Source organism: Fragaria vesca, linkage group LG4 (assembly GCF_000184155.1).
Source record: "Fragaria vesca subsp. vesca linkage group LG4, FraVesHawaii_1.0, whole genome shotgun sequence".
In the NCBI taxonomy this organism is placed as follows: domain Eukaryota; kingdom Viridiplantae; phylum Streptophyta; class Magnoliopsida; order Rosales; family Rosaceae; genus Fragaria; species Fragaria vesca.
In genome coordinates, this window is record NC_020494.1 from 14,927,361 (window position 1) to 14,950,845 (window position 23,485).

Sequence of the window (23,485 nt, forward strand, 5' to 3'; positions counted from 1 at the left end):
CAAATATTTGTATACTCATAATGATGACGATGAGGCGGTGAAGAAATAAATAAAAATGGTCATGAGTATCAAATATTTGAACAAAAGCACAAGTTCATTCGTGATTCAGAATACATAGCAATATTGAGTGAATTCAAGATTACTGGTGAATGGCATCGGTGCCAAACTCAAGTACGCAAGCTAGCATAGTAATCTAGAGTAAATTCATTGGTTATGGAATATGGATTATACAATTGAGCAACTATTGTTATGGATTTGCATGACTCAATGATCTTTTTTTTTATGAACAAGAGGAGTGGATTTATTGGAAGAGAACTCGGTGTTTTTTTCTTTTTGATGAAGAGGATTTGGACATTTGGTATTTTGGTTTAAGAAATAATAACAATATATGAAGGTATCTTAAGTGTTAAATTAATAACTAGATATATCTTGATATGGATTGTTTTAAAAATAACCATGTGTCGACTTTATGTTGGTCAAGGAGGACCACTGGATAGCACAGAAAAATTTCTCGTTTTGTTTTCAGAAAATGGCAACGAAAATTTCTCAATAAAAAAAATAATCTTAAAATGGAGCTTTTGTTCGTACCTCCTAAATTAGTACTTGCATTTTTTATTCTTATATATACACAAAACTTTTAACATTACCCTTTTATCCATACTATTTTTTCCTTTTACATATCCTTAGAACCCAGACTCGTATCCATGACAACATAAATCGTCTTCTAAAGTTTATAACAACATAAATCGTCTTTTATGACCATTTTTTAAAGATTTCATGCTAGCATTTAACGTCCAATTTGGATGAAATTTTAGCAATTGAGATTGATATATGAAAATTAAAAACTTTAGGAATAAATTTTCAGAATTAAGAGTATATGGACTGAAATGATGTTAACCCCAAACCTTAGAGGGGTAAACTGAAATTAATCCTAGAAATAATACTGAACCAGTCCTGCAAAGGCTTCTATTTTGCTCTTAGTGCACATGTTAAAATATTATTCAGAAAATCTCGGTTGGGCAACCTACTACTTGGCTCAGTGCCTGGCTTTGGCAACTTCTACTCATGAACTGGTGTCGAACACCTTGCAGAACCCTACAAGAACCCTACAGACTGCACATTTTCATAACAATGCATGTCACATCCCGAATTTTGAAAACATAATTTTTAAAAATTTGGACATAAAAATTCCCAAAAATATACCGAAAACGCTGTCATTAATTCCAAAAACCAAACTCAATGACTGGAAATATAAATGTCAATATAAGCTTAACACGAAGTTAAACATTAGATATCTATATTTACATTAAACTTGAAATGTCAAGTAAAATGAAACGCTCACTAAGAGCTTAATACAATCCGAAAATTAATAATAAACAAAAAGTCTAACTCCTAGGAAGCAGCTACTAAGCTTCTAGATCCCAACTTTGTATTGTCCTCACTTGCAAGATCAAACCCCTACACCATGGAATGGTGCACCGGGTTGAAAGAACAAACCCAATAAGCTTTTGCAAGCCTATATGAGTAACCTTAAATTCTACATGCACTCTTAACTAACTACAACTAGAAACCTTGCATTGGTCCAATCCAGTGAAAGGCACATAAACAATCATTGTAATCAATGCATATGAATTAAATCATAAAATTACTTTAAACAAACAATTGAAAGTATAATAATTAGTTCAGGTGAGTACATTGAGATCAAACAAATATGAAAATAGTGATCACTGCTTAGTTCAAGAGATCACAAGAAACACTAAGATATTCAAATTAGAATAACAATAATTCAATACGAAACACATCATTAACAAAATACCATTAGCAATACCGATCGCTTGACTACAAATCTCAACATCAATCCACAACAACTACACAAAATCATCACACGTATCATCACACAAATCATCTACATAGATTCATCACACATATCATCTACACATATTCATCACACAGATCATCACACCACACAAGTTCATCACACAAATCACCACACAGGTTCATCACTCAGATCACCACACAGGTCGTCCCACATATCACCACACAGGTCGTCACCAAACACCGATTACTTTTCTCTAAATAAACTCAAGGTCTTGATCACAAACCTTTCCAAATTACGTGTTCTAATAACCCACCGATCCTCAACAAATGACACACACTTCAATCAAGCCCCTAGCCAAGTATACTCCCCAAATCATTTCTTTAAACGATCAATACATTATACGACAAAAGTGGACATAACACATAATTTCACCAAGCACATATACTTCCATGAACATATATAAATGCCACTAATATCAAATATAGCTACAATCGGGAAAGGCTCAAGAAAGCTGATATATATTAAAAGAACCATTTTACTTACTCGTGAACCGTGAACGATTAAGTTCACTTTCGAGAGCACAATTCCACAATTTAGTAAATCAACACAATATGTAAGAAAGTCGGTTCCTACTTGAACCTTAGGAAGGTTACTCACCTTGAACTCCTGTTGCTTCTTCTATTGCCACACGTAAAGCACAAGCACGCTCCCGTCAACACCTAAGTAGTGAAATCGTTATCTTAGTAACAATTGAACTAATGTAAGTTTCATACTCAGGCCGAAACTCTAATCTTAGCCCAAGGTCTTGTCACTCGGGACAATACTTCATCTGAGACCTCCTAAGATCACCGGAACGTCCGACATAACCTGTAGGACAACTAATAATGATTCTACTGTTCGGATGCACTCTAATTTAAAACCAGAACTAGGCTAACACTGAGGGGGAAACCCTATCATGCTCATTCAACATCTGAATCATACAATCTATACACCCGCACGCTCATATCGATGAGTACATGATGATGGGACAGACTACTACCCCAAGTGAAGCTGTATGCGCCGCCACACGCCACCACACACGGCTGCACGTGGGCCCCATGCGCCACCCTACTACCTGTAAATTGGCACAACCCATTACACCCAACTTGTACATCAAGGCAAAGAGAGCAACTTTCGTACCTGGAGTGACCTCTAATTCAGCCGGAGTACGCCGAAAACTCACTTGAAAGTTTGAAACCCAACTCTGCAACACCAAGCTTCGAATCGAGCTTCAAGACTACCAGTAGTCGAACCAAGACGCAAAAGAGCTTCTATCCTGACCGGTTTCAAGCCTCAACACTGCCGCCAGTTGTGGAAATTCTGATCGAGTTGAAAACCGGGTCGCCACCCTCACTATGGTGCTCGATTTGCACAGATCAGCTCGAGTCGTCCTCACTCACCAACACAGGGAGGATTGCGTCGAGGAGAGGAAAATTTTTTGACCGGTGCCGCCTTCTGAGTCGACCGGAAAAACCGGGTCGGGTCGGGTCGGAAAGAATTCTCAGATAGTGAGGGAGAGGTGCGAGAGAGAAAAGAAGAAGAGAAAAGTGTGTCGTGCAAAATAAGGGAAACCCACTTTCCTATTTATACCCAAGTTTCCACAAAGCCACGAACTTCCGTTGACCATAACTGTTCGTACGATGTCCGTTTTATACGTGCCACGTGTCTACGAACTTGTATCATTGTGCTTTATAACTTTCATGAATGAAGTTTCTCGAGAAACCCAACAAATAAAAAGTTAACTCTATGACCCTTAAATTAAAACATTTTCGGGTAATTTATGCGTTCGAACACTTCCGTTCTTCCTTCGAACCTCAAAAACACACTAACTTCTAACTCAAAAATTCTCAAATAATATTAGAAACTAATATCGAATTTCCGGGTATTACAATGCATAGACCTCAAAATCAAGAGTCAGGGGCACCTTCATCTTTACATGGAGGCGAACATCCAAGGCAACGAATCAGCTCATGCAGACGGTAGAACACCTTTCTTCAAAGTGTATACTGAACACTGAATCCAATGAAGTAAGCAAGTATAAAACAAGAATTTTAAGAACAGATTAAAACTATTAAGAATCTATGCATATATGTCATCCAGTCTGAAGTATCTTACTTCTTGTTCCCTTGATACTTGTTTTCCAAACTACATAAACTGCTGCAGAATTATAAATTTTCATTTGGTTATTGCCATTTAGATGAAGTATACCGAATCAACTCTTCTCTACCACCCAAACAAAAGCAGACCAAAGTAAAACACCAACTACAAGAAAAAGAAGGAGAGCTCCCTTCCACGATGGGATACACATATATACGAACATAGGCTGATGTGAAATCCACACACAGAATCAGTCACCTCATCACCACCACCTACCACCGCCCAACATCGTAGAATGAATCGACTAAAATGCCCTTCCATTAACAGGACCACCTCCAATCAAACGACACGATTCCCACCACCAACCAAGAAAATACCAGATGATGAAGTGATGATATCATATTAAATCACCAAACGCAGAAGAGTATAAGGAGAGGCATCTCACCAACTCCCACATTGGAAAACCCACAAAAACGTAGAATTGAGTTGGCATTGTTTGGTTTGTTAACTTTGTATCGATCATCTATATACATAAAGGAAAATAAGCCGAAACAAGAAGAAGGAATAAAGAACACGTACATACCATTGCTTCTCAGAAGTCAGAACAAACAACCTGGTAATCTGACATAGTCATGGCTCTCCAGTCTCATCCCCAACCGCCACCACCGTCATCGGAGGACAAGACGGAGGCTCTAGATCCTCTGCTTCATGCATTCGGGTTCAAGGTTGAAGAAGTGACACCACATAAGATCTGTGGTCACCTCAGAGTCACCGAAAAGAGCTGCCAGGTATCATCTATTTCTTTGTTTCTTCAAACATGAATTCTTTCATGATGAAAGTCGATCAAAGAGAAGAAATTAATCATGGAATATATTACTAACAATTTGCAAATAACTGCATGTGATCAGCCATTCAAGGTGTTACATGGAGGTGTCTCAGCTCTGATATCCGAGTCTCTGGCAAGCATGGGAGCTCACCTGGCTTCTGGTTTACAAAGGGTGGCTGGAATTCACCTCAGCATCAATCACATGAAGCGAGCTGAGCTCGGTGATCTTATCTTTGGTGAAGCCTCACCTATCAGCGTTGGCAAAACCATTCAGGTTCATCTTCCACACTCGTACCCTCTAGTAATAACTACTTGATTTTCTATAATAATAGCTAATTATCACTCGTAATGGTAATCGACTAATTGGTGTCAAGAAACAAGATGGCACATTCCAAAATTGCATACTAGTTTTAACATTATCATTTATCAACAACATTATCCACATAGGTCATAATGTATGCGTAATCCATTTCCATTCTCAGTTTCCCAGCTAATATCTAGTCTATTTACAGATAATTTCTATTGGAATATAAAAATATATTGGCACCATCCCTCATCCAAGTTGGTTGTCAATCTACCAATATAATTTATCAATAGATTATACAATTATGAATTCTATTGATATGGTAATTTTGATTAGGTATGGGAGGTCCGACTTTGGAAGATTGATCCTTCAAACTCAGGCTTAAAGTCCTTAGTATCATCATCAAGAGTTACTCTTCTATGCAACATGCCTGTGCCAGAGCATGCAAAAGATGCAAGTCAAGCCCTCAAGAAGTATGCCAAATTATAGAGCTCATGTACTCTATTTTGGTTTCACGACTTTCGTGGATGTTGTTCTGCAATCAGATTTTCATTCTTGACCATTGGCGGATCCTTTAAGGGGCATGACCCTCCCTCGGTGATTTCAAAATTTTCTCATAATTATGGCATAATAGTGTATTTATTAGTGTAAAATTCAAAAATTTAGTATATATTAGCCCATCCAACTGTACAAGATGAAACTTGAAAGCATCCATAGGGGGCATAGACATTGACCCAATGACACTGAGTTGGGATTGTCACTTTAAAATTATATAAACAAATGTTATTGAAGTAAATTAAAAATCAAGAAATATAAATCCACTTGAGCGGTCATTTTAAAAACTTTTGCAACCACGCAATACTGGACCTTGCGTTGACATTACTAAGCTCCTCATTGATCAATTAAATTTCTTATGCTCAAGAATAATAACTAGCTGGTTGTCAAAAAAAAAAAGAAGAAAAAAAAAAGAATAATAACTAGCTAGCTTTCTCCGGTGCCTTCAGACCAAAAGAAATAACCTGCTATGCTCCTCGTATTCTTCATATTCTAATCCAACTCATGTCTAGGAGGCTCCAAATAAACCATGCTTTATAATCCAGCAGGACGAGAAACCAAGAGCTCCAATATTCCAAGCAATCCAAAATGAAGCTGGGCGTTTTCTTGTTCTTAGGGAGCAATTTTGCAGTACCAAAGAGCAAATTAAACAGTTTCTAGAATCTAGTATATTATTCATGTAAGACGATGAGAATCAAATATTGCTATTACTTACAGACAATTCATAGTATGAATCAGATGGGATGTACTTTATTTATGGACAATTATAAAATGCCCTGCATATCAGATTGGATACCAGAAACACTTGATCCATGATATCTTTATACTTTCATTAGGAAGTTCGAGTTTGAGGCTAGAAAATACAGAAGTGGGAATCAAAGGATTGCAGCTTTGGCAAATCCTACCCTGAGATTACCAAAGTCAAACACAGTGTGGTATGCACCCAGGAACAGAGCTCCAAGAACCCTGCAGGATGCAGTAATGTCATAACAATGCATAGACGAGAGACCTCAAAACCAAGAATTGGGGCACTGTCATCTGTAAATGGAGGCGCATAATCACATGAATGCATTACGTTGAGACGTCAAGGAGGATGATAGTGACTTACCATAGTGGACCTTGTGGAGGAGGCACATCCAAGGCAACAAATCCGCTAAGGCAGACAGTAGAACACCTTTCTTCAACTTTAAGTATATACTGATTATTGAATACAAAGATGTTAGGAACTATAAAAGAAGGAGAAACTGTGAAAATAAGCTAAACAAAATCCACCTGTTCTGGAGTGAGGGTGAAGGTTTTGTTTCCAATCACGAAGGAAACATCTGGCATGGCTGCAAGGTTATCGCAGTTGACAAACGATCTTCGCACAGGATTTGGAAGCTTCTCACACAGCTTTTAGACACAAACAAATAAATAAAATTTAGAATCTTTACACTATAAATATATGCTATCTGGTGATCTAGTCTGGTACTTTCAAGAAGCATTCACCTCATTTACATGCTTAAATACTTGTTCCCTCGATACTTGTTTTCTAAGTTGAAGTTGAATCCAGTAGGCAATCATCTCACACAAAGTACATAAAGGAGTTTCGTTAACAGATGCCTCCTTCTGAGTTCTATTTCGAACTACTGTCTCAATATAATTGCTGCAGGATGTTGAATATGCATTTGGTTATTGTCATTTAGATACAGTTACTGAATCAATTCCTCTCCCCACAAAAAGTAAAATTAACTAAATAAACTCTGGGATATAATTGAAGGGAAACTGAACCTTTAAACAATAACTATAAAAAAAAGGACTCACTCTACATGATGAGGTCCATCATATGAACAAAGGCTGATATCCACACACAGTACATCAGGCCGTACCTGCACATATGTGAGGAAAATTCTAATATATATCTTCATTTCCTAAATGGAAATGCTATTATGCTATAGATAATCAGAAAATCTACAGGGAAAAAGTACAAACCCCAGATACTAAATAATCCCACATCAGGTTTCCATAAGTGTAAACTACATTTTTACATTCCAAGCTGGCCAAACCTTCTGCTCCGATGGCATGGTTGATCTGAGCCACAACAGTCTTAAAAAAAAAAAAAAAATATGAATGAGCTAACTAAGGATGGAGTTGAAGGTCTTGACTGAAAATACATAAGATCAATTAATTTAAATATGAAGCTTTAGGCAGGATTCGATACAGTTGGACCAGCAAGTAAGGATGTCCCTGAGTCCACAATGGCAGCACAGCCACCCTTGCAGAATCCTGAAAATTTTGAACTGTGATGTATTAGTCAAGTGAAACTATTTCGCTCCTTTTACAGATAAAAGGCGAAAATATTTGAATTCCCACACTCCATCATACACTTAAGAAACTTCATCTGTCAACAAAGAAAAGAAGATGGCTAAACCATAGGGACTGGATATGTAATAGGACCTGTTGAGAAGTCGGCAACAATGATATCTCCCACCTCAATCTGGGAAAATTAACATTAGTTTGAGTTAAATGTATGCAACTTGTTAAGGAATATATATCCTACAGAGGAACATCATTTTCCTTTTATCATAAACCTGCCAGTATCCCTTATGTGAAATCGGGACATAAGTGTGATCACCCGTAAAGTGCTTCCAATCATATCCTCCAAAGACGATTTCACCTCCCACTGGTGATTTTGGATCATGATTGAGCCAAATAGAGAAAATCTTCTGGCTCATACGACCTTGTTGCACCATGTTATACCTGTACCACTGAAAAGACATAAATCCAATATATCCCTTTGGATTTCCTTTTCCTTGACTAATATAGTAATATAAGGTATGTTAAAGCAAAACAATTTTAGATGGCTTTTAGATTTTCTTCCTCTTCTAATTCACATCTACCTCTTTCATTTCTCCCTTTTCGTTCTTAATAAACTTTACTAAAAAGGTAGCGCGCTCATCTGTTGTTTCCCTGTCACTATGACCTAGACACCTAGCTAGGTACAATATCTAGAAGTTCCACCTATTTTGTGGCAGTTCCTAAAGAAACCTATAAAGAGATTGTTGAAACAATGTGAGTTGGTGGTGTTAACTTTGGCTATAGGGTTAATGATTCATTTTTTCAGCCGAGGAGGTTGTCAACTTTGGGTTAGACTGCTCTGTGCTGGATAGTGTTCCTCCCACTATTCTTAGCTAAAGTAGCTAAACTCGTAGCACCTTTGTGTCGGTTATGTGTTGTGTTGTACCATAAGTCCTCTGTTCACTAGAAAAGAGGTGTGTATAACATATCAAGATGATGGTATAGGAAGACACATATCATAGAAATAAAGCAAAAAAAAAAGCAAAAAAGAAAAAAGAAGACAAAAGCATGCATTGGAAGTAATAAATCAGCAGCCTATGCTCAGAGCCTCAGACTATACCACACTGGTGTGGCTTCACCAACAGAAATGTCTTGAAATCCAAGTCCAAAAACCCCATCAAACCGTGCAGCTAAGAATGCTACAAACCCTTCCCTTGTAACCTCAACAAATTCCTACAGTATGGGAACAGATATAGCATCAGATATTTTGAATGTAAGAAAAATGCTTATCGAAAACTTGTTATAATCATATAACCCAAAAAGGAAGGAGATAAAACACACTTGATCTTTAACGATGATATCCCCAACTTTAACATTATCCCCACTGAAGTAGCCGGAAACAGAACCAGAGCCATAAGGAATTTTGCAATGTATTCCTAAATAATAGACACACCACTAGATTTGAGTTTAATTCAAACATATACCACAAGCAATATTTGTGCCAACATAACAGTAAAGGGTCATTTACCAATTTTGGTATAGGTACTTGACATTGTTGCCCTGTACTTAGAATGAAAATAGCAACCAACCTGCATACAGCCATTCTTAACAAGAAACTCAAACAATGGAAAAGCATCATTACACATCACACTCATCACAAAACTTACAGAAAGGACGCATCTCGACGAGGGGACCCAAAGATTGGAGCTTCCAGTATCAAAGACAACAGCAAAGGTTTGTGTGGGTGACCCAATACCAATTTCTCCATAAAATTGGATATCAAGATAATTCTTCAAATACACAATGTTAGCTTTGAGATTATCCCCATTATCACTCTGTTGATAAGCTACTCTATTGGTGATCCTTGCAGCATTTATCCTACTTAAGTCTAAAGGATGCTTCTTTAGACTAATCCTCACTAACCCATCAACGGATTGCGTAGCAGCCAAGTAAGCTGCCCAAACCCATATCCAAATTACAACTAGAACCCACTTAAACGCCATGATCATAGAGCTTTCTAGCTGTTAATCACACAAAAGAAACAGTTTTTAAGAACAATGAAACTCTAACAGACATTTCCACAAACAATTGTAATGCAACTTTTCAATATCACATTGCAAAGACAGTGATATGATTAAAGGAAACAACTTTCAGAAACTTCGTACCTGAGAGCAGTTTCAGAGAGTTGAACAACGTATGAGGCGCACAAAGTTCATGGCTTTACGTGGTGAATTGTTGAGTGAGTGAGTGATGCAGTAGCTGCTTTTAGTTTAAGTAGCTTTCTGCTTCTGTTGTGCTTCTGGGATCATCGTACTCGATTTAGAAAAGAGAGAGTTTGAGGAAAGCACGAGGTAGTTTCCAGGTTCACGTATGGATTGGGAAATGGTGAAGTAGCCAAGCGACGCAGAGAGATAGAGACAGAGATGGGTTATGAGCAGTCTGGCTAAGCTCGTTATACTGATATTATGTATACCAAAACAAAACGATCACAATCGATCTCTTCCTTTTTCTTTTTCTTTTTTTGATAAAAAATCGGCTCTTGGGACTTCAAAATTTACTCATTATACATTTCATTCTTTTTACACATCTCTTTTATTTTTCAATATAAGCATTTGCTCACTAGACCTTATTTCAAATTCCTAACATAACTTTAGTTATTTATTGACATATATTTCAATCAATTAATTACCTCTTATTCACTCAATAGACCTCTCATTCTTTGTTTTGTTTTTTTCCACATCCATTATCCCTACTTTCATTTTTTGATTATTTTTTTCATGCAAGAAAATATATATTCTATCATGAACTACTCTATAAGGAGCCCTTCTAGTGAGGACTCTTAAGTTGAGAACTTGGTGAGGACTTTTCGGTTTATCCTACTTTTCGATCTTATATCTACATCTTGACCGTTCAGTTTATAGGTATTTATGAGTAGATCATTTCTCCAAATTTTCGGCTATATTGAAAATTGTTAAGACATTCATAAGTGTGATTTATAAATTATAAACTTAAACGGTTCATATTTGACATATTTGGTTCGTCCATTAATTTGATCTAGTTTGTTATCTTAACAAACATCAATTTGGCTGAAAATTTGTATAAATGATCTACTCATATAAACCTAAAAACTGAACGGATGAGATGTCAAAATGTGATCGAAAATTGGGTATTTTAAACCATAAATCGAAAAGTCATCAACAAATCCTCAACTTAAGGGTCCTCACTAGAATGACTCCCCTACTTTATATATCTTTTTAATTGTTTTTCTCTTTTGTATGTGTTATTTTTTTCTCTATTTTTTTCTTTTGAATAATGTGATCTTTATTTTGTACCTTATAATAAATTATTTCAATAAATATATATTTTCTATAATCGATAGATATTATTATTTTTTTTTTTTTTACCAAAAATATTTATGCATCTTGCAAATATATGTATTCAACATGTATGATAATACAAAATTTTATGTCACATGATCGATATTGATTTCTTTTTTTAGCTCTTATAAACTATATATATGCTTTAATAGAAAGAAATTGGAAAGTCTAAAGAGAATAAATACAATATTTCTTTTTGTATAGTTATTGTCCTTAATAGTCATTGTGTATGAGGATGTATATGTCATTTAATAATTCAAAATAGAGTGAGGTCTAATGAGCAAATTTAGAGGTTCCAATAGCCGCACTCTTTATAAAATCTTTGATGGACATTATTGACAAAAGTTACAAGATGATTATGCTTTCTTTTTTTCTTTTTTTTCAAATTGATCTGCATGCCCAAAGGTTTGTGCAAGAGTTGAAGACTTTTCGGTTTATGGTTTAAAAGACATATTTTTTTATCACATCTTGGCATCTCATCTGTTCAGTTTTTAGGTCTATATGTGTAGATCAACCTTACAAATTTTCAGCCAAATCGGTGATCGTTTAGGTAACAAACTAGATCAAATTAATGGACAAACTAAATCTGTCAAACTTGAACCGTTCAAGTTCATAATTAGTAAATCACACTTATAAATGTCTTAACGATTTTAAATATGGCTGAAAATTTACAAAAATGATCTACTCATAAATACCTATAAACTGAACGGTCAAGATGTGGATATAAAATCAAAAAGTGGGATAAGCCGAAAAGTCCTCAACTTAAGGGTCCTCATTAGAATGGCTTCTTAGAAAATAGTATATAGTGAAAATTTACTACATTAAAGACCCATGTAACCATTTAGAAGACTAATATTACTACTTCATTGACTCATTTTATAACTTTACGATAATTGTATACATATCATGCATTAACACGTCGTTGGACTTCTAGTATGGTAAGGCCGGCTATGGTGTGTTAATGTTTTTCACTTTTGACAATTTTAAATACCTTTTATGACTGCTCTGAATACAAACCTAGCTTACTGCAGACTACGCAATAAGGTTCTAATTAGCAAATCCTACATCTACTAGGAAAAGATATACGAGTCTAGCTAATCAGCAAATCCTACACCTACTAGGAAAAGATATACGAGTCGATCTGGATATATATGGATGGCTTGAAGTTTAGTACTATTTAAGGAGAACTACAAGACTTAAGTATCGATTCCTTAAACCCTTAGCCAACACAGACCATATTGTTTTGTTAGAGCTCCCGGTTTTAATCTTGATTAATTTTGATTTCGACTACAACCAAAGTGACAATAATTTGGGCAGAGAGAGGTGGTGGCTAGTGGTACATAGGTGAAGTGAGTTGGTAGATTTTGCTATATCTAGTTGTCGATTGAACTCGTTTGTCGTTTTGGGCTGTTTGGTGCCTTTGCATGCATGGCGTCGTCTCTCGCATTCAAACCATTTCTGGGATCTTCAAGGACTGAAGGGCTTTCTGGGTTGTGTTCCCGTCGGTCTGATCTTCGAAACCTGTCGTCCTCCTCGGTGCAATTCTCGGTCCGCCCTCCAACCTTCAAGAAACTCAAAGTGCAGGCAGCTGGGAATACTTCTGGAAACTACTTTCGTGTTACAACTTATGGAGAATTTCGTCGTGCTGGTGTTAGTTTTGTAATGGATGGAGTTCCTCCTCGGAGTCAACTATCTGTAGCTGATTTGCAAGCGGACCTCAACAGAATAAGGAGGCCAGGTAATAACAAAGATGAGACATGCATGATACTCTCGGGAGTCCATGAAGGACTGACTCTTGGTACACCAATTCATGTGTTTATACCCAATCCTGATCAGAGAGGCCGATGTGGTTATGAAGATTTCTCCGTAGCTTATAGGCCTTTACATGCAGAACTAACATACGACATGAAGTATGGTATCAGATCAATGCTGAAGGGTGGTGGTATATTTTCAGCAAGGAAAACCATAGGAAGAGTTGCTGCAGGAGCAGCTGCCAAGAAAATCCTTAAGGACTTGGCCGGAATCGAGGTTCTTGGCTATGTTTCACAAGTTCACAAGGTTGTCCTCCCGGAGGACTTGGTTGATCATGACACACACTAGATCAGATAGAGAGAAATAGAGTTAGGTGTCCAGATCATGAATACGCAGAGAAGATGATAGCTGCCATCGATGCTGTTAGGTCTAGAGGGGAGGATCGATCTATTGGTGGTGCTGTTACATGCATCGTTAGGAATTTCCAACCGGGTCTTCTCAATTCGCCTTTCCTTGACAAACTTGGAGCTGAACTTGCCAAAGCTTGTCTGTCATTACCTGCAACAAAGGGATTTGAATTGGGAAGAGGGCTTGGATCGAGTACCTTAAACATGAGGACAGCTTTCAAGCCAACAGCTGCAAATGCAAGAAACCAGAATGCAGCGACTACAGATAAGGAGAGTGAACTAATGGATGCTTGTGTTGTCCCCCGAGCGGTTCCAGTGGTGGAGGCTCAAGTGGCGCTGGTGCTCATGGATGAATTAATGGCTCAATACACCTAAATCCATCCTTTTCCTTGTACATGTACTCTTGATGTATGAATCATTGGACGAACCATGGCTTTACTGCATGTACTTTTGTAACAAGCATGAGTTAGTTTTGGACTTGAGAATGACAAAACAAAATCAAATTTATGTTTCCTAGTTGAAAACTTGAATGATATGATCCTAGCAATACGTAGAATAAACATTAGAACTTAGAAGCGAGAGAGATCGATCAATGAAATTGTGGAAAAGAAAGCAGGCATACGAGATTGTAGGAATACCATCCCGACTCCACTCCACTCATTGAGGATAAAAACAAGATTGCAGGAAAATCTGGGCAACTTCTACATTTTCTTGCAGTAGAATTATATACATCAGTCTGCAACTCTGCATGTACATGGTTATACAATTTAAGAAGCCCGCATCTTCTTCCATATGGTAGAGGAAAAGCTGGGTCGCTTAACATGGAATTCCCCCATTTCTTGAAGCGTATCAATTTGAGCAATTTCGCAAGCATCCAACTAGTGGATATACAAGTCGATGCTTGTCACCCAACTTGCAACCCCATTTTCTTTCTCGATCCAAAACCCGAATGCTTCTCTATATCAACTAATTCTCATTATGAAACTAGCATCCTGTAGTCTGTTACAGCCTTGGGTTTTTAGTTTTAGGCTCAATTTCATGATCTTCACTGTTGTTGCAGCGCTTCAGGAAGGAATCAAGTGTTTTCTGCTTTCCTGGGCTGGTTTCTGCCTGGGTGGTTGAACCTTTTAAGAAAGAGTCGAGTGTTTTCTGCTTGGCAGGGCTACTTCGCATTTTCTGCTTGGCAGGGCTACTTCGCGTTTTCTGCTTGGCAGGGCTACTTCGTGGCAGGCTGTCAGAAACTTCCAATGAATTCTCATGGCCATCCAGCATCTGATTGCCAAAAACCAGAGATCAGTTACAAGTAGAATACAATCTCATGAGACATCAAACCATTGTGACGTCATGTTAAGTGTGCATGTATGTGCCGTGCTTGGTCTTTATTTATGGAGCTACGCAACAAGGGTTTACGTTACCTGTCCCAGATTTTCCAACTTGCTCTGAACAACATCCCTAAAGAGAGAATGGTTAGATTACAAAAGATGTCAAACCAATCAGAAAACAGTCAAGTGCTTAAGAGTGTACCATATGATGTCATCAACTGTGTCGTTCGCTAGAAGGTAGTATACATTGACCGAAGATACCTAAGACATGAACAAAGCTTCTTAAAAAGAAAGAAAACTTTTTATTAAACATTCTATAATCTATTTATGCAAGCACAAATAAAGAATCATACTGACAGTTTTTTAAAGAAAAATGATAATTATAAACCTTAACTGGGTAGATAATTCGTAACTTCTATTTAACAGGCAAATCTGTATCATTTATTCATTTTAGATTTTAAAGATGCACAGATCTAATATCATCAAACCTACCAATTCACAGAAAAAGTAACAAGGACAAAACGAACCAAGCTGACCAATAATATAGTTACTCATCATCGTATAAAGCTTAAGAACAGACAAGTTATGAGACCACCAAACCCATAGGAAGGCACAGACCAACGTAACCCTGGCCAAACATGATTTTTAATGAAATTAATTAACTTGAATTAGTGCAAAGAATGCTCCTGATCAATAATTTCACCTGGCCAATTCTGTGAGCACGATCTTCAGCTTGAATTAGGTCACCAGGAGTCCACGACAATTCTGCAAATAATACCGTGCTTGCAGCTGTTAAAGTTAATCCCACACCTCCGGCTTTGATAGATAGCTGCATGATATTCAGAAAGATGAATATTAGCTTCTCAAGGCATACAGCCACACCGAGCTATAGAATATTAAATTTCGTTGAACTTCTCTTAACAATTTCAACTTGCAACAAGAAACAGGTTCATATAAACACTGCAAACTAGCATATCAATGCAAACTGGCATACCACTGCTGCCTTGACCGAATCTTTTTCTTGAAATTGCGTAACATATGCTTGCCTCTCTACTGTAGGTATACTTCCATCAATTCGAATGCAACTCACTTTCTTCTTCTGAAATTTTTTCAGTTCTTATCAGCATCTGCCTAAACCAATATCATGGCAAAGTATGAATTCATGTGTCCTTACCAGAAGAAACTGATATATTGCATCGATCATGGATTGATGATGTGCAAATACTAGAAACTTGCAACCAGCCTACATGAACCATTATATAACAATGTTCAAACACGCAAAAAGGAATATCTGTACACCAAACTAATGAAGATGATACGAAAGCATAATTCAAAGAAGAAATGGACATAACAGAATATAATAATAAAGTCGTAAAGTAAATAAAATAAATAGAAAGAAACTCTTGTCTAGAAGAACATCAAGAGTGCCAGAGCAGGAATCCAAGACTTCAAGCTAGGCTTTGACAGATGAACCCCAAAAAGTTATAAGGAAAAGAAAACTTTAGGTCACTGCATAAATGAGCTTCACATGAACTGTAGAGCTAATCTTGGAGAAATGGAAACCTTAGTCTCACATCAAGAACTCAGATGGCAAGCAACCAAAAAATAGATAATCTGCTTATAAAGCACATAATGAATAAAGATGAATGATAGTCATGATACATACAGGTTCCAAATTGACAACTGATCTTATTCTGTAAGAGCTTAGTATTCATTTTAACATAAAAAGAACACAAGTACTAAGGAAATAAACCTCAATTTTAAAATTTACTAGCTGTGCATATGATTTCATTCATGTAACGCAGTACAAAATAAACTAGAAAAACACTAAATCCACTAAGCTCAATCAGCATGCCAGTAGAGTTGGAATATAAGCACATTGCCACATAAACTCATTCATATCAAAACCGAGTGTTGTCTATAGTTTTTCTTTCAGACCCGTTTTCCATCAATTGGTTCATACAAAAACATGCAGTTGAGCATTTCAGGAGAGAAACAAAACACGTTGGCTTAAGTACCTCGATGACAGTTCCCAGGTAATCCAGAACTGCTGGGATCTTGGCCACAGCTGAATCAGTATAAATCTAGAGAGAAAAATTGAAGTTGTCAGAGAATTCAAAGTTAGCTATCTCATAATAAAGCAGAAGATAAAATAAGAAATGTCATCGCTATTTCAGCATTCCCAGTACGAGAACAGAGACATGTGCGCCAACCCCATGTGTGCTCCTCTACACAGCGGGCATACCTTATTAATAAGATTCTTCTCCATAAATTTTAGCGAATCAACTTCTTCTTTCGATTTGCAGGCCTTAATTTTCAGCTTTACCACCTCCAACTACAACAGTGAATACAAAGATTAGCTCTGCACTTGAGAAACAAACTTGATATAAACTTTACGAGGGACATATAGATAAATTTCGTCTTGAATAGCACCACTGAGAACAGTAGTTACGCAGTCTCGAATTATGACTTGATTAAAGAGATTTCATATATAACCAAACTACCTCACGAAATAAAGCGTTAATTTGTTTCATGTCCTTTTCAGCCAAATCTAAGAAGACCTGAGAGCAGCAACAATAAAAAGAACAGAATAATCAAAGATTGTAACAGGACTGCCGAGGCCATCTCACAGGTCATGAACCAGTTGAGTATAACATACGGATGCTGACCTGTTGTCTGCGCTTTACAGGAAGTTCAGAGAGCACATCATTTTTAAGTCTGCGAATCATCACTGTAGCCTTCATCAAATTATGCAATTCTTCATGGTTACTTGCACCTTGATACACTCCGAATGTTCCCTAAAATCTCAAAAGTGTAAAGCCAAAAACTCTCTTATCACCTAATAGTAGGATGTACAAGATTATATAATGTAAAACACTTCATCAGAAAGGAAATAGTAACTTACACCCTTGCAATATCGTTTTCCATATTCATGAACATTTTTGTATACATCAGGATACAAGGCTTCCAACTGTTATTGATGGAAATCAATAAAAGACCGGTTAAATTCTAAATACAAGTATATATATACTTGCAATCGTAAGCTAATTGAGAATCACCTGCTTAAACAGTTCGATCGGGCGGGACAATGCAGGAGTTCCACTTAACAGTATTGCATATTTAGCTTTCTGGACACTTTCTCAAAGTTAGAAATAGAGAGAGGGATATCTGCTTTAATGCAGGTTGTAGAAATAGACTGTGAACAAAGTAAGAAATTACTAGCTAGCTATCAGTGTGCAAGCGTAACAGACCTTGATGACAGGCAGGGAAGCTGTTGTCCTCTTTGCTTGAGCATTTTTTAAAAAGTGTGACTCATCTGCGATCACAACCTAAAAAGAGAACATATTATGGCAAACAATGGGGAAAAAGAAAAGAAAAAAAGATCCATATCATTCCTAGTGACCATAAGTATCTATTAGATTAATAAAGACTCCAACTTTTTAGGAAAGCAAATGATAAATATTAATAGATCTCCATCACGGAAAGTAGAGTACATTCCTTTCCTGCCATCATGTTTTATTTCCTTACAGATGATATCCATAAAATAAATTAAATGACTCTTTCATGGTTTATTTGAAACTTTATATATGATTGTTTTGTCACATTCTGCTTTAGCAACTGTACCCCATGGTTCCACATTTCAAAGAGCAAGCTGTAGCCACAGAAATAAATTGCAAAACCCTAAATATTCAGTTAAGATCATTTTTCTTTTACAAGTTCTCAAACAGACTAGCATTTTCAGGCGAAAGAAAACTTGATAGTCATCACACACAACTTCTGTATAAAACAAAGGAATGGGGTGTACTTTACAAAACTAGATGATTGTTTCAATTCTTACCTTAAAATCTGATGCCATCAGCTGATTCTGTAATTTAGGGACTATGTCATAAGAGATGATGTTAAATAGGCCGTCAAGATGAATCGTCCCTTTGGAACTTGAGGATACTAATGTATATCCAGCTTTGTTTGAACCCCCACATTGAGACAAAACAACCTAGTAACAGTAGAGTTTAAAATATCAATTTCAAAGTAAAAAAGGCATCAGAGCAGCAAGATAGTACCCACTACCCAATAGTCCTGCTGTGCAAACAACTGAAACAAATATTTAGCCTGTATAGACAACATACTAGTATATCTGATGGAGGAATGTTCATCCATTGTTGAATCATCTACAAAAAAAGCCCAGAAGAGTACATCAGTTAGGGTAAGATCTGCCTTCTCAAGAACTCAAGTTGATAAAGCACACACTTACAGAGGCCCATTGCAGACGCAAGGAAGATGGTGTGAGTATAAGAACAGGCCATGAGTCATGAATGCAGGAAGCCACAGCAATAGCCTGAAACACAGTGTAAGCTTTCAGTCTTTGGTGATATATATTAATTTTCTGGAGGTATCTTTACCATATTGCCACAAATCACCGTATAATCAAGCTAGGCAGAGCCCCAGTGCAACACATTACAGCTATGTACCCTGTTATTAGAGTTGCTAGAAATGATTATAAATTTGGTTGTAAGAAGTCAGAACTCAGAACATAGTGTAAGTGTAAGATGTAAGGTATCAATAAATCCAGATCAGAGTCCATGTATTTGATTCATAGAAACATATAACACCCTTGAAGTGTTAGATTTTATATTACTATGATTCTTTTAATACTTCTTAAACTCTTCCATTGAAGCTCATAAAGAATCAAATCTCTTGTAAAGTATATCAGATTTTAATAGTTTTTGTTGAATCAAAAACAAGTGTTGTTGATAAACTGATATATCTACCTCTAATCTTCTTTTTTTCCCTTGTTTCTCTGTTCTTCTGATTAGTAAGTTTCTCACATTTACAGGCCACCCATATATAATCATTGGAGCCAGTCACCTTATGTAGTCCTACAACATTAGCATCCGTATTGGCTGTCATAAATCAAATTCTAAAGAGCTAAAGTCCTTGGAACTACAAGCTTCTTAGCAAAGACATAGGAGTTGGAGACTTGTCTTGTAGAAATCCTTTCAAATGGTTGATTCCTTTTATGAGATTATTAATATAATAGAAGAGATGCTTGCCTGTATAGTCTTTCCCAGTCCCATTTCATCAGCAAGGAGTGCACGCCCTCCATGCTGCAAGATAAACCTGGAAAGGAGAATAATATTAAAAGTTAACAGTTGAGCGAAAGACTCAATATAATGGCGATTTCGAAAAAAAGAACGAGACAAAGAAACCTCACAATTATGTGCAGAATATAGTATCATATGCAAGACGACGCAACAGACAATAAATCAGGAATAAACTCCAGACTAGCAAGATACCTTACACCTTCTCGCTGAAATGCCAAGAGCTTTGATTCAATACAGCTAGGTATCCTGTCATACCGGTCTGGAAGTGCAAACACCGAAAAGAAATGCTATCAATACAGAGGTACTATTAACAGAGAACGTAACCATTACATGTGCACTGAATTTCACTAAAATAGAATTATCATAATTACCTCTAATATCTGGAACAACAGACACAGCAGCAATGGCCCGGTGGACTAAGGGATCTAAGTTCTCTATCTGTGGAAGTTTGCAACAAAACAACAACCAGGATGAAATTGAAGCGAAAAGGAAGCATCGATTGAAAGGTTTAACGATACATGGTAAAGGTGTTCGCAAAACTGAAATTTTCATTAATTTAAAATGTATCATGATGTAAAAGCACAAATCCAAGCTGGAAAAGAGCAGAAGTTGTCACCTCAACATTAACTCCCGATACTTCGTAGAGAACTTTTTCTGCTGATGACAATGAAGACACAGGGAACATCCATAACCTGCAGTATCATCACAATTACATCCCGCTGAAGTTTCCTCACACAGCATCTCCAAAAAATGTAAGAAATATAACCATTGAACCAAATTTTACAAGATATCAAAGATAAAGAATAGCACATTTTTAAAGAAGCTTTGATCAGGTGAGAGATTGGGGAAAGAAGACCTTTCGTTGGCATGCCATGCGGCTTTGGGGATCTTGCGGAAAGCAGCTACAACCGCCTGGTGCAAGATAATACATAGAAGGTAAGCAAAAGAATCGTTTACAATCCTTCAAAGGGACGTTCTTAAAGCAGACATACCTGGTCATAAGAAAATTTGGCAGCAATGTTTCCAGTAGCATGAAGAAAAAATTTGACAGTGAGCTTCCGTTCAACTTCTTCCCAAAAGGCAACAATATGCAGACAAGACCCAAGAGTTAGACAGCAGGCAGGATAATACGACCAGCGAATAATATCATTATGCAAAGCCTCCAAACTAATAAGGTAGGACATTATAGTCCTTGGTTACTGATGGGCAAACTAGGTTGAAATCATACATATTTGGCCTTTTTAAAGTAGGAACCTCTCTCGGTGATCAATTTAAGTAACATATGAGTGAGGCAACACGAGTGGAAGTTAAGCGCAATAATCTTTTTTCTTTTTGAAAGTTTTTCAAGAGATGATCTTGAATTAGGAAACTGACCAGGGTTTACTTTAGCTTCGAGAGAAGAAGGTAACACTCTGGGTCCAGGAGACAAAGGTGGCCGCGGTGGCGGTGGCACCTACAGGATGATGGGGATTAGAACACAAGACTGAAACAAGAAACTCTAAAGTACCTAATGTCATTGCTTCTACTGCATTGTCACTTTCCAGTTTATGCAAGTTATAAATATAACCAATTTCAACACAAAAACAACAAAAATATGAAATCATAATCGGAATAATTGATACAAGTGTTGGATTCATACATTTAGGGCATATCCAGTAGAGCCGGAACGCAATCAATTCGGCATTCGAAACCCTAAAATCTTGAAGCTAAGAAACAAGAAAGGGAATTTCACCTGGTTAGAAATGAAGCTGGCGGTGGTTGGTAAAGACTGGTGCGGGCGGTGGTGGCAATTGAACGAAGAAGAACAAGTGGAAGCGGAGTTGAGGCGTTGCTGAGAGAGTTTCTGCAAAGCGTCTCTTTCGAGAGAATCGAGCTCTTCGGCGCTGAAATTCCAGTCGTCGTCGTCGTCAAAATCCATCGTGAAATAAGGGATTCTGGGTTTTTGAGAGCCACCGTTGAATCCGTTGTTTGGGCGCTAACTCCGTTTGATCATATATACCCGGCGCAAGTACAGGTTTTGGATCTCTTTTCCGGGACGGGTCCCCGCCCCACCCGGCCCATCAATAATTCGTCGGGAATCTTAATTTGGACCAAACATGGTAAGCTTAAACTAACTAATTGACTTATGGAACATTTATTTATCGAACATTATTTTAGAAAACAATATGCTGAATTGAATTATAACATCTTTTTTAAAAGCAAGTTTACTTGTTGGGTTAGAATGAACATAATGACCTGGGTCATTCTAGATCACTGGGCACCAGTTCTCACCAGTCAGAAATATGAGATTACTGTCACGTGGCAGTGACTGTTTATAAAATTAAAAAAAACTTTTTTAAGTGTGAATAATGATTTTTAGAATAATAAAAATTAATTACTAATGTAAGCAAATAGTAAATATTAATTACAATAAAAATATAAATGAATTTAATAAAAAGTAAATATTAAAACATTAGGATGAATATTAATGTAAAGAAGATTATTTATTATTTAGAGAATATAAAATATGATATAATTAGATGTTTATGTTAATTAATATAAACGACAAAACCAAAAAATAGGTGTAACAGATGTTTACACAAACAAAATTTATTTGTTATAACAATTTCTGATTTTTTAAATCATTTTTAGATGTTTTTTATGTTTACTTCACACGGAGGTCTCTGTGAATTCACCAAGGTAGTAACTACTTTGATTGCATGAGATCATGCCGTGCTCCTCACGCGGGAAAGGAGAGGGTGACGCCTCCTTCACGTGGGTTAAAGAAACAAGCTGACATAACCACTTTCAACTAGATTTCTCATCTAACCTAGATTACTTCTCTCACAAAAAATCTCATCTGGGTTGAATTGAGGAGAAAACTCATTCATGAGTGGAATGTGAGTTTTTTCCTCTTGAGTTGGATTTTTAGGTGTCATCTAACCTGGGTTGGAATTTTTAGAACGGGTGGACTTGCTCTGAGTATCTCCATATGATTTGTGTTCCAAGAACTCTGATTTTAATAGGTTGAGGAATCGACCATCTAAGTGCCAGTGAAATCTCTTTCTTCTTCTTTTTTGTCACGGAGAGGGAAAAAACCAGTGTACAGTGGCACGCTAGTAAATATGAGAATCGCTCAAAGGAAGATTGCGTGTTTTGGAAGGATCCCGATCTCCTTTTTCTTTTTCTTCCTTTACTCTCTCTCTCTCTCTCTCTCTTCTCTTCTTTTCTTCTTTCTGTCTCCTTCTGTTCTTTCTTTGTATCTCCTTTTCATTGGAGTCTACACAGAGATCACTAGCCGAAGACGAAGCTCATGAGCCACCCACCCAATCTGCACAGTACCTGACTTTAAGGCAACCTCCTTTTGTTAGTCACAAAAGTGATTAACAACTCCTCGATCAAATTTGGTGGATAGATCTCACTTCATGAATTATATATCTACTATTTTCTTCTCCTTCTTTTTCTTTTTTTCGGCTTTATACTATCTTTTTCTTGTTGTCATCTGATCAGTAGATAAAAAGAACGAACAAAGTTTTGAATTTTGCACTTTGGGCCTTTTTAAAGAACAAAAGAAAAAGATGAACGGAAAGAAAAAGATGGGGCTTTGTAGTTTTGGTGGAGATCCATTA

At 36.9% G+C, this 23,485-nt stretch overlaps 3 protein-coding genes and 1 pseudogene across 4 annotated transcripts; 2 read left to right on the top strand and 2 right to left on the bottom strand.

Moving 5' to 3' along the window:
• Positions 1–4,433: 4,433 nt before the first annotated feature.
• On the top strand, positions 4,434–5,916 carry LOC101304565 (putative esterase VC_A0580-like). Its single transcript, XM_004297014.1, has 3 exons — positions 4,434–4,743; positions 4,864–5,055; positions 5,422–5,916. The coding sequence occupies exons 1-3, from the start codon at positions 4,588–4,590 to the stop codon at positions 5,572–5,574; spliced, it is 501 nt and encodes a 166-aa protein (XP_004297062.1). The 5' UTR covers positions 4,434–4,587; the 3' UTR covers positions 5,575–5,916.
• A 474-nt stretch (positions 5,917–6,390) lies between these two features.
• Positions 6,391–10,342, bottom strand: LOC101304861 (aspartic proteinase A2-like). Its single transcript, XM_004297015.1, has 14 exons — positions 10,083–10,342; positions 9,585–9,938; positions 9,446–9,506; positions 9,259–9,353; positions 9,038–9,150; positions 8,211–8,379; positions 8,077–8,116; positions 7,841–7,905; positions 7,612–7,725; positions 7,444–7,508; positions 7,129–7,285; positions 6,913–7,032; positions 6,749–6,837; positions 6,391–6,606 (listed from the first exon to the last, which is right to left on the bottom strand). The coding sequence occupies exons 2-14, from the start codon at positions 9,924–9,926 to the stop codon at positions 6,516–6,518; spliced, it is 1,521 nt and encodes a 506-aa protein (XP_004297063.1). The 5' UTR covers positions 9,927–9,938; positions 10,083–10,342; the 3' UTR covers positions 6,391–6,515.
• Positions 10,343–12,636: 2,294 nt separating this feature from the next.
• LOC101305163 lies at positions 12,637–13,999 on the top strand (annotated as a pseudogene). The gene has a single exon (XR_184505.1). The product of XR_184505.1 is annotated as a chorismate synthase, chloroplastic-like (transcript).
• An 80-nt stretch (positions 14,000–14,079) lies between these two features.
• On the bottom strand, positions 14,080–21,795 carry LOC101292208 (DNA annealing helicase and endonuclease ZRANB3-like). The gene is made up of 24 exons (XM_004298203.1): positions 21,610–21,795; positions 21,252–21,330; positions 20,870–20,943; positions 20,734–20,789; positions 20,494–20,569; positions 20,249–20,315; positions 20,070–20,136; positions 19,827–19,893; positions 19,028–19,111; positions 18,903–18,944; positions 18,614–18,769; positions 18,027–18,104; positions 17,835–17,903; positions 17,681–17,746; positions 17,445–17,573; positions 17,280–17,336; positions 17,021–17,110; positions 16,794–16,859; positions 15,950–16,018; positions 15,770–15,874; positions 15,479–15,604; positions 14,978–15,036; positions 14,869–14,905; positions 14,080–14,725 (listed from the first exon to the last, which is right to left on the bottom strand). Exons 1-24 carry the CDS (start codon positions 21,793–21,795, stop codon positions 14,456–14,458), a joined length of 2,175 nt encoding a protein of 724 aa, XP_004298251.1. The 3' UTR covers positions 14,080–14,455.
• Between the last annotated feature and the right edge of the window lie 1,690 nt (positions 21,796–23,485).